Source organism: Anastrepha obliqua, chromosome 3, assembly GCF_027943255.1.
Source record: "Anastrepha obliqua isolate idAnaObli1 chromosome 3, idAnaObli1_1.0, whole genome shotgun sequence".
Classification (NCBI taxonomy): Eukaryota; Metazoa; Arthropoda; class Insecta; order Diptera; family Tephritidae; genus Anastrepha; species Anastrepha obliqua.
The window spans coordinates 1,350,757-1,363,711 of NC_072894.1; the positions used below are offsets into that span (position 1 = coordinate 1,350,757).

The window sequence follows — 12,955 nt, forward strand, 5'->3', positions numbered from 1 at the left end:
TGTATTTAGCTTAAAGACGGGGGATCTTGACGAAAGTTAGGTAGCGTGGCGACCGCTCCTCGTTTTTCGTTTTTTAAAATTAAAATTAAATCGTATTACTACGACTCCCGCCTTTAAGCTACCCCTTGGTCTTGGGCAAAGCTGTAAATTATAAATTAATATCAATACATATTTTGGGAATATATAAAAGTTACTCCTGCCAGCTTGTAGACGTTCCCAATCAATAAACAAACAGTTGGCAAATTTTATTTATGTTTTAATGCACAAATTGGTATTAAATAAACATATATATAATTTTACATTATTATGTTGTATTACAATGCATTGCTTTTTTATGTATATTGGTACTAATTTTCAAATTATTTGTAGATTTCATATGCCTATTGGAAATGTTAAAAAATCAAATTAATAAAAAGTCGAATCATAATCATCGAGACATTACTGATTAAAATATTTATATAATGTGCACACAAGGCTATATGAGTAAACTTTTATAATCCGTGTTCTATGAAAAATTAAATCAAAATGCAGTTAATTATAATTGATTTTGGAGTTGGTGTAGTAACGCCATTGTGAGGTATTTCTGCTTTTTTGGTGAATGTGAGTACAGTAAGAAAAGATATTACGTATAAATCCCTAAGTGAGCGGCTGTTTGTGCATTTAATAAGTTCGCCAGTACTTTAAAATACTTTATTTTTAGTTAAAAATGTTTCAGAAAATCGTACTAAAACCCACAACTTTGTTGAACGAAATTATTTCGAAAATTGATAATAAAAAATATGAATGTTTAGTGTTGGACTTCTTGCTTATGTTGACAAATAACCAATAAATTTGCAAAAATATATAGTTATCAATTAATGGTTAATTCGTTATAAGTTACAATCGATTTTCTTAATATGAATACGTTAAATCATTTAAAATAATTGATTCCAAATGCGTTTACCAACTTAGCGATTTGGAGAAAAATTGTGGAGTATAGGTATAGTTGTACTATTCCGTTCGTTGCTGTGATGTTTGCACTAGAACTTTTACCGGCCGTAACATCGCTTTCGTAACTTTGCATTTGAATAATGAAATTTTATAATAATTTGGGTAATAGAGAAATAATTACGAGATATTTTGTTTTAAATTAGAGAGTTTGTGCACAATTAATGTTGCTTTTATGAACTATTTTATGTATGTAATGTGTAATGGAATCATTATTGCAAACCATTTTTATTTCGTGCATACACAAATTTCAAACGATTTTAAATATGCTGATTAAAATACTTAGCGATTATGACTCAAACTTTTTTTACCGGTAGCTACGATAATATTGAAAACAAAAGGATAAAAAATCGACTATTGTTTTTTTTTTTACTTTATGTTAACTAACGATTTTGGGAGTATAGCAAATAAACCACGGAATTGTTGGCAATATAAAAGTAAATTAGAAAAAGTTTACATGCAACTTGTATATTTCATCGTTTACATTGTTTAAAACGTTAGTGTGAATTATTAAAAAATATACATATTTATGTGCATTTTGCACATAGTCAAAAGGTACAACTTTTTTGAACTGGTACAATGTTAATAGTAAAGTTATTAAATAAGAGAGGCACAATGGCCTTGTATATGTGTAATAAAAATACATTTAAGGCACCTCAGAAATACACATTTCGAATATCAAGTTAAATTAGTTTGGCTTTAGATCTTATTTTACGAAGATGCGCATTTGCATATTTTTATAAATTTAGAATTGTGTATGTTATTGTTGATTCGTGTCGGGCAAATCTCAACCAAATGCAAGGTAATCCAGTAAAACGAATGGTCAATGTCATATATCTGTGACTAAATTTATCTAAATGAAATCATAAAAATGAGATTTACTCCTTTCATTACAGTAATTCATAATAGGTGTTATTACTTGGCATTTGTGGATCATCGCAACATAAACTTTGTATTTTACAATCACACTTTATTTAAGGGTGCTAATAGACGTATAGTTTTAGTTATATCAAACACTCGTAATACTGGACGATGACTACATATCTTATCTTATGCCCAGCCACCAGTTAATTTGTGGAAAAGTTCTTCGTTTAACGTTTGATTATTTTCTTTCGAGCGCATTGACATAAATATATATCCACCAATAAATTCGTGAACCACCTTGCAATCTGCTGACTGACACGAAAACACCACGGTTTCATCATGAAATTGTATCATCATACATTTTATACCCCAATTCACATTCCACGCCTTCATCGTATTGTAGCGCCACGTTTTAATATGATCGCCAGTGTTAAGGTCCATCTGCATTATTCGATTATGAGCTACACCAAGTAGTTCTTCCTTTTTATGTCCATCAAATTTAATAACAAACAGTGTCACCCCGAAATCGGGTAAGGATTGCCAGGCTTCGATATATTTTAGCTTTGCCTCTACCAATGCGAGCTTCCGCACATTTGCGTGAGCTTCCAAAATTCGTTGAGCGGCTTTACCAGACATTTTTCGTAGCATTCTTGGCGATAAGTAGTCATTGGTGTCAATACTACGGGGGTCTACATTAACGGCAGCTCCCTGTACTGGTTTTTGTATACTAAGGAACGATCGAATACTAGCCACCTCACTCTCGTATGAACTATCAGCAAGGGAGCGACCTTTTGATGCTAACCGACAAGCGGCCATCCATCTTGCATACTGTTCTTCTGTGTCACAACGTATCCACACTTCACTATTTGGGCCACTGTGACCTTCGGGAGAAACTTCCAAGCGAATGGAAAATTTTCCCTGTGCTAGATTTACATCAGGAGTTACTTCACATCCCCGCAAGTTTATTGTTAATTCTGGAGCTCCTCGTCGAGAATCATCGGCGGTTTTGTACAGGTGAAGATGAAGATCTCGATAAGCAAAGAAATATCTTTTATAACCTCTTAAAGTAAATTTACGGGGCTTAAGAAATCTCAAATAATCTGAAAGTTCTGGAATTTTCGTGATATTGTTGACTTCTGTGGAAGCGTTTGGACCTTCTAAGGTAATCTGCAACTCATTCAGTGCTGTGTCAATGTCATCGTACGTTCCATTATCGCCATTGCCGGAATCTACCACATCAAACCTGGACGAATGCGAATCAGCTTGGTAATTTATTTGAAATTGTAGTGCAGCAAACATAAGTGATTCTTCTTCGGTGCATTCAATTTCCTCATTAAGTATCGCCCATCTGGCTTGTTCGTACAATTGATTTATTCGCACTTGATCGTATTTTGGATTTATATCAAAAAATGTGTAGTACTTGAAACGCAAACAGAGAGTATCATATTCGCGGATACCCTGCTCCATTATGGAAAGCGAAGAGTCTAACCAGCCTACATTCATGCGCGCTTTTTCTATCAAAGAACGTGGACGTAGAAGTCGCGCACGCACATCTGGACTTGGTGACCTTGGCGAGCAAGCCAAATTTTCGTGAATGTCGCCAAGACTAGAAGATGAATCAATTGTTGCGTAGCCGTTGTTACTTTGTTTCCAAGTACCAGTTGGAGAACTGATAGGCGTACTTGGGGCAGTGCCACTAGCCCCCCGACGTGGTGTAGAAGCATAAGGTGATACCGGCGCACACAAAAAATTTTCATTCTGGTGCTTATCAAGGCTACCGTTACTGCCATTAAAAGCAGAATTTATGGGGATAAAAGAGTTTGTGTCAGGAGCTGGATGTAGATAGGTAGTTCCATTCGGGTCCGCTACTGGTATGGCTTTTTGGGGTAACTTGGAAAAATTTTTTTTAAGATGATCTGCCTCAATTGGTTTGCAAAACGATAATTCTTCGGGGTATCGAATATCAAGCCCTTTACATAGGTTTACTACGGAAGCAAATGTTTTAATCGAAAAATCTACTCTACAGTCCAGGTATCGTAGATCCGGTAATTGGACTCGTAAAGTCTTGTGCATTGGTGTGAAATGAAGTATGCAATCAGCATGTACACCCACCTGATCTAGAGTAGAGCGGGTACGCGTCAACCACACATTTTTTGCAGGCCACCAAAGCGCATGATCTGACCAGTCCTTTGGGTTTTCTGGTTCAACTAATTGCAGCATAATACCACCAATATGCTGATCACCACGTACCCGCAAAGTTTTCTCAATTCGTAGATCTGTGATAAAAATCCGTAGATTCCAAGAATTTTCTCCGACGTGAATCATTATTCTTTTTTCTGCCTCAGCAATCTGGTTGTTAACGCGAAGTTATAAGTTTCAGCTATTAAAGGTCTCCCTTTTCGCAACAGAATCTAAAATAAAAATACGTATAGCAGATGTTTTTAAGAACGATTAAAGCGAAAGCGTATATCGATGACGTAAGTTACTTACTGAAAATCTGTGCTAATATATGTACATATTTCGCCTCCGTGCTTAAATATTTGCAACTCAAGCGAACTGCTTATCTGTTAATGTAGCAGATGTTTACTCAGCGTTCAAACTTACTTGTTAAAATTGTACAAATTTATAGCTTTTAAGGTAGGCAAATTTGTAGCAAATTTTCACATTTAATTTAATTTCCAACCTGCGTCTCACAATTTACGTTTTTTTTTTAAATTTAACACAATTTCTTTTCTCAATATTTTTTTAAGCAAAAGCATATTTTAGCCACTATTTCAGGTCAATATCTAAGTTAGGGAAATTATTCTGAGTAAATCAGTAAATACATATGTTTATGTATACACATACGCACTGCTTTTACTTATTTTTATTTTTTTATTAAACAGTGATCTTAATAATGCAGACGCGAAAAAATGTGTGACTGAATGAATAATACCTTCGTTGAATGAAACAAAATAAACGAAGCATACGATCCAATTAGAAGAATTCAGAGTATGCGAAAGTACTTGAAATCAGGCAATATGATTACATCGAACAAAAAACGAGAGATTTTACAATTATTAACTAAATGAAGGCGCAGAAATTTTCACACAATTATTTAAACTTCTCTCGGAGATTTCACTATTTAAGTTCTCTCTGCCCAGTTTCTATTTTTAGAAGAACGTAGATACATCGATAAAGATAATAACAAAAGAAGTTGGGAAACAACGTTGCTTTTGTATTTCGCATTAGGGGTGCACTGAACCAATTTTAGTTCCGATTATGTGTATATCTATATTAATTTATTTAGTTATTTGGCATTGCAATGGATTGGATAAAAACTAGCCAAATAAAATTCTATATTGTCAAACTTATACAACATATCCACCATATTTTACGTTTGCGTACGCAAACTGCAGCCAATACAATCGTTAATCCCCAAACCCATGGTGTATGGAATACAGAAGGCCCCTTCCGAAAACCGCTAATTTATTTGCTGCGAATAAACAAACAAAATGAAGGGAAGTTACTTGTTTGTGAAGAGGAAGCGAGAACTGCGCAAACGTTAAACCCAAGAAATTTTGTACACGCTTTCTCCGCAAAAAAGTGAAAAAACTGCATTTGGAGATATTATAACGGGGTACTATATTCTTATTATATTTTTTAATATAAAAATCACATATTCACCAAGGCATTCACTGAATATTCGCAAATGAGTAACTTCTCTTCCTTTTATTTGTATATTTTTAAATTTTTCAAACAAATTTAAACTGCAGGCTTAAACTCAACAGTTTAAAAATTCACCACTGCTAAACTAGCACTGAAAAACCCAAGGATGAAATGTTACCAAATGGTCGTTAGGTATGGTGAAAAAAAAAAATGTTGAGGGGATTCCTTGGATTTTACGTCACTTGGAATATGTTTCACAAAATTTAGCTTTTCATACTGAAATACGATAAAAATCATCACATCCAATGCTGATACCATTGGTTTGTTTACGGTTTAAATTAAATTTAGCTATGGTATGAGCATTGGCTCCGATGATTTTTGTCATTGCCATAAGCTAAATTTTGTGAAACCCACCCCAAGTGACATCAGCACGTCTGTCAAATTCGCTCAGAGCCGAAGAACCGTCTGCTAGGTAGTATACCTTTCAAAATCTTTTCACCATGTAAAAAAACTGGTCCTTATTCCACATCTTCACGCTTGCGAACTGCCAATTTCATGGCAAGTGGAACAATTATTTTAGAAATACTTTTTACGTGGTAATTTCATTGCAAAACTCTTCGCTAAAGAAAAAATAGTATTAAATGAAAAATAAAAAAGGGTCAAAAAATCATTACGTAAAGTAAATTTTATGTGCTGAAAATGTTAAATAGGCTAATGGGATTAGAAGAAAAACTTCGTTTTTAAATTCCTTTTTTGATTTTATAATATATTGTTGCTTCAACATAGATCGTGTATAAGGGTCCCCAAAGTGGCAGTTCATTGCATGCGATAATTGTCAAGCCATGTGCTTTGCAATTCACCGCGTAAGGTCTGCGGTGAGGTGTCTCCGTTTGCATTATATCGCATGAAGTTGAGCCTGCAACTCCCACTGGGCCAACTGGATATCAATCAGGTCATAATATTTGAGAAAAGGTTCAAGATTGAGCTGGAGTATACCTGTCCTCGAATGGAAGCCTTACAAGTGTACCCTGCACTGGCATTCAGATGACTCGAAAACATCCGAAGGTATTGGCGCTAGGATTTATGACGAAACAAAGCTGTATGTGCCGATGAAAAATTTACCCAGCATCTTCCAAGCAAAAATGTATGTAGAGATCAATTTGGGGGAAAAAGTTGGTATGTTTTCAAAATTTCTCCATTACTTGCCCGAGTGCCAACTGCTATAGAAATTATCGGCTATTCTAATTATACCTTCACATATAAAAAGATTATCTACTTTTTCGTGCTTAACTTCCAATCGTAATCTTTCTAAATCTGAGATTATAAAGTAATCCTAGATTATAACCATACTTTTTTACACAAAACCCTGTGTTATCGATAATTATTTTTACGAATCTAAGGAGAAACGTCAAAGTAAAGTCGAAATAAAACGGACGCCGGCAAAGAAAATAGGTTTGTAGACATAATTCTAATTAAATTGTTGTTAAATATTATTAATTATGCATTTTACAGAAAAAGCGATCGCACTTTCACAGACAAGCAGTCGAATTTTGTGTTAGAGCTGGGGCAAGAGAAGCAGTTCTTGTTTTACAGAGATGAGAAAAAGGCTGTTGGGCCTTTAGGCGGTACCCCATCTGCGTGGAAGTAGTTCAGTAAAGTACACCATATCCTTGGCAGGAATAAATCTTCCAATGTAGAAAAATTACGAAATATGTGCAAGTGATAAATGAATTATTTTTATTTTAAGTTTGCAGATAAATTGAACTAGAACTTTTGATTTGCAACTAGCCGAACCATAAATTTCCATGTATTTTAGTTAATACGGTTAGAAAATGTTTCAAAACGTACACGTAGACACAATTTGTGAGGAACTGTGAACACCCCAATTTCAACGCACATATGTATGTAGTGACTTAATTTTATATATTTATCGAAATTGAAATCGTCAGAATAAAAATAACTAGGATCCACAAATGTGGGCCATATATTCATAATCGACTTTCTTGCGTCAAACATTATTGTTTGGTGTTGTTAAAAAATATCTTTTTGTGGTGAGACTTATCGGATGCCTTCTTTTCTATATATTTGAAAATTTTTAATCTAAGGTTAGCCAATAAGAAAAATCTTCGAAAAGGCGTAATAATAACATATATTAATGTCTGGGAAGATGGCAGTGTAAATATCTGTGGTAACAAATTGTGTGGTAGTTTGATAGTGCTAAAAATGACGTCACTATTGAAAATGGTGTATTAATTTCACCATCAATTAAATACACAATGGAGCATTTAACATTACCAACAAAAACTACCAAAAATATATAACATTGAAAATTTTGTTGTGAGAGTCTATCCGTGTGTGCTCATTATTGTTGTTGTACCTGTATGTTTACAGATTTAAACCTTTTAGTTGATGTTTATGAAGTATAAGTATATACATATATATATATATATGTATATCATATGTACATTTGTTTATTGACATTCATGCCTAAGTTTGTACCAATCCACAGAATATGTGCACGATGCCTGAGTCATTGCGCAAAACCTCAAGCAATTTAATAAATTTATGGATTCAGCTACATAGGTATATATTTGTGTGCATGTATTCATAATTTTATATTCATATAACTGCTTCCCTTTGACGCTTATTGATATAAAACTTATCATCAGTAATTGGAACGTGTTTATTATTTATTCTTTATATCATTGTAATAAATTTATCATGCCATTCGTTTCTTGTTTTTCTCCTATTTCTGAGCAGCACAGAAAAGTATACGTACTCTATACAAAAATTACTTAAATCTAATTATAATACAGGCAGATGGTTTAGTTCCAGTGTTTAGTTGGACCTCTATTTGCCTCTTCTACTGCCCTTAATTGATTTTGCGGTCAAAAGTAGTTTTTTGTATGTTGGTTCGGATGTTGTTTACTTCCATTCGCGCTTCAGACAATCCCCCAGTTCCCGTTTATAGCTATAAGTCCTTTTGAGTGTCAGGCGTTCTAATTCTTCCTGTAAATGTTCTATAGCTTCGGTCATCAGGATGGCGAATGGAGTTATTTTAGCACGTTATAAAGTAACAATTCCTCTACGATTTGTGTTTCGGGTTGTTATACTGTTAGAAATATTATTCGCCACTCAGACCCGATTTGCTTGCTGATTGCTTTTCAGAATGTCTAAAGAAACAAACGTGTTCATTGTTGTTCCCACAAACTGCAATTTACCGATCCTATTCGCGCGCATACAACCCTATACGATCACCGAAACTACCCCAAAACTAACCGAAATCTACTGGACCTGACAGTGTTTAGACAGTCAATAAACGACATTCACCGGGAGACCGTCACCACCTTCTTAAACTCCCGTCCTGTGAATGCCATAATCGGAGTCCAACCACCACCTACAGCAGATGAAGGGCTCCAGCTTCCTCGTGAGACACGTGTAACACTGGCACAATTACGTTCTGGATACTGTAGCAGGTTAAACTCATACTTATCCAGAATCGACCTCGACATACCAAACATACATATATCCGGTATGTGAAGGAGAAAAACAAGAAACGAACGGTTCTGGTTGCGAAAGAGGCCAACACGAAGTTCCTCCTGCTATCAAACAAACAGTCACCACACTTCTCGTCTGTTAACAATTATAATTTTGAAGTAGCCCGTCTCTGATGCTGCAGCCGTATCCAAATGGTTGTTAGCGTGACTATCATGCGGCTTCAAAATCCGCTGTGTGCACGAAACACCAAAAATGATAGGAAAAGTTTTTTCTAATAGCGGTGGGCCATTGGCAGGTAAACCCTCGATTGTATTTCTACCATGTAAAAGGTCCTCATAGAAAACCATCTTCAGAAGCTTGGACGATGAAAACATCCGACTATTTATGTATGTATATACACTACCATGACTGTGCACTTTCTGTGCCAAATCCCGCCGTACGTTGTGTCATCAAGTAAAATAGTTTTAATGAATTATAAGTGAATAATGGTTTTCAGTGATTTTTTGTTAATTTTCGTAAAATTTTTCATCAATTTTTTTTAATAGTTTTTAGGCAAAGTTTGAATTATTGGCAACTACTATATTTGTTGCATTACATGCGAAAATCGGACAACAAAACATCTATGCATATTTTGGATCTGATAAAAAGTCTTCTCATTGTTGACTTGGTGTAAATTTTGGATGAGAAAATTATAAAAAGGTACAGAGTGATTCATCTGTTTCCATTTTTTTGTATTTTTCTAGAATTCAAATACAAGAATAAAAAAAATGAGTAAAGCAAATGGAGCTACACCTCCACAATATACCTATGTTCCGCCGCCATCAGCGCCACCTTCTTATCAAGAAGCTGTAGGAGGAGTTAAACCGGTGGGCCCTTTTACTCCAATTACTGCACCCACAACGCCATCAGTTAACAATACCATTGTAACTACGGTGGTACCTATAGGCCGAACTGCCACGCATATGATCTGCCCCTCTTGTCACGTGGAAATTGAGACCACAACACGTACGGAACCTGGTATGATCGCCTACTTATCGGGATTTATAATAGCTTTATTGGGGTAGGTAAAAAAAATTTAAATTAGAAATTATTTAACCATCGAATTTATTGTTCGTTTTCATTCAGTTGTTGGCTTGGATGCTGTTTGATACCGTGTTGCATTGATGATTGTATGGATGTACATCACACGTGTCCTAATTGCAAAGCATACCTTGGACGTCATCGGCGATAAAAAACATCGCGTAAAATAAGGGATCGCAAAGAGTTCTTATACATGTGTCCAACAAACAAAAACGAACCTTAATCGATAAAAAACTATAAAATGATGGATAAAAGTAACTGATTCATAATTCACGTTTTTACGAATCTCAATCTCTTTATATGTGCATATATCTTTTGCTAACTTATGAATATATGCACGTAAAAAATTTGAAGCAATAAATGAAGTTTGGAGTAAATATAATTGCATTCTACAAAATTTGAAGGCAGCTGTTTTATGATAAAAATTCATGATCTATATGCACTATTTATTAAATAAAAAATATGAAATAGTTGGAATAAATTTAATTTTTTAAATTGTATGATTATAATACCCCCTTATCCATAACACAATTCGAATTTCAAGCATCTCGATAAAACCGGGCGATGATATTAATATACTATAATCTTTGTGTTGGAACTTAAGTCAAATTGGGAATTATTATTATTATTATTCAAATACCAAATGTAAGAAAAGCACAATTAAATACTTTTAAAACTCTTGAAACAATGTATGAATTGAAACTAAATACATATATACTATGTCAAGACATGTTTAAAATAAATATTTATACCCAAAATTTATTTTTAAATACCCATTAGATACTCTGCGTCCGATAGATTCTTAAGTAGAATTACATATATCTTTATGTGTAAATTTCTTTAAGCCTTAGAAGCACAACTCTTGCATAACATAATAATAATTGCCTTGGAAGCTTTGTTTTATACTATTTATGTGCCTTAAAATTTATACAATTTAACACAATACAAAATTAAAGCCCTAAAATATTTACAGTTTTTTAAATATATGCATATTGACTTAAATTAATTACGTTTCTGATTTTACTAAAATCTTTAGTTGATTTATTTAGTCAAAAAACACAACCACATGGCAAAACGATATTAGTAGCCTTGATCTTAAAGAATAATATATTACATAGGCGGAACTGACGTTGCGATATTGTTACTATTTGTGGTGAGTCTTGTTGGTTTTCCACAAATCGAGACCTAAAGCTTTATGCCGTCTTCAAACGGCAAATGGTTTTTTTTTTATGAGGAGCTTTTTTCAGAAATACACTAAGGGGTTTGTTATTACCTGCCAGGGGCTACCGCTTTTAAAAAATCTTGTTGCTATCTTTTGAGGTTTTGAACCCAGGCACCACCGAATAGTGGCCACGCACCAACTAATTGGGCTGCGGCGGCCAACGTTGCGATATTACAGACTTTAGATATGCGAATGCTCTTCTTCGGCTAAGATTTTGAGGAGCATTGCAAAGCTTTTGAGCCTCAGCATATCGTCGAGTGATATTGAGGATATCTTGCGATCCCAAAGGAAAATGTGATCATACCGTTATTTACTACATGTGTATATATATACCTGGCTATGTTAGAAAGCATATTGAGCTTTATATCACATTGACCATCACTGTTTCCGTAGAGTTCGACACCATACAGCAACGCTGGAAGTAAATAAGATTTCGCTTGGGTGGTACCATAGGAATCACCCCTGCAGACATTTGCTAGAGCCTGAACCACCTCCCAGGCGAGTCAGAAGGCATATCAGTATGACGTTAAACGACATTCATCGGGAGGATCGGGAGGCTTTCCCCACGTGCCTAAACTCCCGACCCTCAAATGCCGTTATCGAAGGCCAACCATCACCTATTGCAGACAAAAAGCTTCAGTTGGCTAGTGAGATCTGCGTAGTTTTGGCTTAATTGCGATCTAGATATTGAAACATACTCTTTATATATCCGGCATGTAAGGGCACACCGCACTATCCACCTATTCACATGCCTGGGTAACATGTTTCCTGGGTCTACCGTTAGATGAGTTATATGATGACGATTGGCGACTACACCGCACTGGCAGGGCCTAGTAAACTGCTACAATCACAACAACGAAATCTTTGAGAAGCCGCAAAATGTTTGGAAGTCATGACCACTTTGCTGGTGTTTAATTTCTAACGGGTGTTGTGAAACTCGACACATTTGCAGATGTAAACGAGGGGACCTTCGCTGCCGTAGGATACTGGAGTATTGAAAGTGAAAAGTAGTCTGGAGTTACCTTGCATACAAGAGAGAACGAGCGAAGTCGGATATATCATGAATAGGGTAACTGACAGCGGATCGCCTTGCACTATTTGTATGACCGTGCATTTATGTAGGTCTATACTGAATGGGTTCGTTTTTGGTCCTGTCTTCGAAGCGTACAGAAAAGTGGTGGATTTAGCTATTCATATGATTAATGATGCGTATGGTGGTCTTCGAGATAGCTCAAAATCAAATTATCGATACTTCTTTACTCTACATTGAGAACATTATGTATGGACGCAGAACACCGGTGCGGATTAGGTTGGATAATGGCAGCAACTTGATAGAAGCTGATCGGAAAATGTAGAGTGAACGCAAAGAATTCAAACAAAGCAAGATCGTCGATGCATTAATGTTAACCGAGCCATGCACGCGTCCGCTTGCACAAAACGCACTTAACGCTCCTAGCGGAGAACCTTTAACTTCTAAACATTTTCTCATAGGCATAGCTAACTTGGAACAGACTTCACATCCGCAAGGTGACGCGGGCGCAATGGAGGAAAATGCAAAAGGTTCACCATCGCTTATGTAAGAGATGTAACAAGGTGTAATGTCATTTATTTATTTAGCTTTCTTGCTATTTTCAATTCATAATAGTAATAATTTCA

At 35.3% G+C, this 12,955-nt stretch overlaps 2 protein-coding genes across 4 annotated transcripts; one reads left to right on the forward strand and one right to left on the reverse strand.

Moving 5' to 3' along the window:
• Nucleotides 1-291: 291 nt before the first annotated feature.
• LOC129240263 (unc-112-related protein-like) lies at nt 292-4,980 on the reverse strand. The gene is made up of 2 exons (XM_054875948.1): nt 4,342-4,980; nt 292-4,262 (listed from the first exon to the last, which is right to left on the reverse strand). Exon 2 carries the CDS (start codon nt 4,174-4,176, stop codon nt 2,038-2,040), a length of 2,139 nt encoding a protein of 712 aa, XP_054731923.1. The 5' UTR covers nt 4,177-4,262; nt 4,342-4,980; the 3' UTR covers nt 292-2,037.
• A 2,485-nt stretch (nt 4,981-7,465) lies between these two features.
• Nucleotides 7,466-10,572, forward strand: LOC129240264 (LITAF domain-containing protein). Of its 3 annotated transcripts, XM_054875951.1 has the most exons (4): nt 7,525-7,604; nt 8,009-8,082; nt 9,741-10,057; nt 10,123-10,572. In XM_054875951.1, the coding sequence occupies exons 3-4, from the start codon at nt 9,765-9,767 to the stop codon at nt 10,226-10,228; spliced, it is 399 nt and encodes a 132-aa protein (XP_054731926.1). In that variant the 5' UTR covers nt 7,525-7,604; nt 8,009-8,082; nt 9,741-9,764; the 3' UTR covers nt 10,229-10,572. The 3 variants fall into 3 exon arrangements, with proteins under 3 accessions (XP_054731925.1, XP_054731924.1, XP_054731926.1); XM_054875950.1 differs by lacking the exon at nt 8,009-8,082 and having other exon boundaries at nt 7,466-7,550; XM_054875949.1 differs by lacking the exon at nt 8,009-8,082 and having other exon boundaries at nt 7,481-7,604.
• The last annotated feature ends 2,383 nt before the right edge of the window (nt 10,573-12,955 follow it).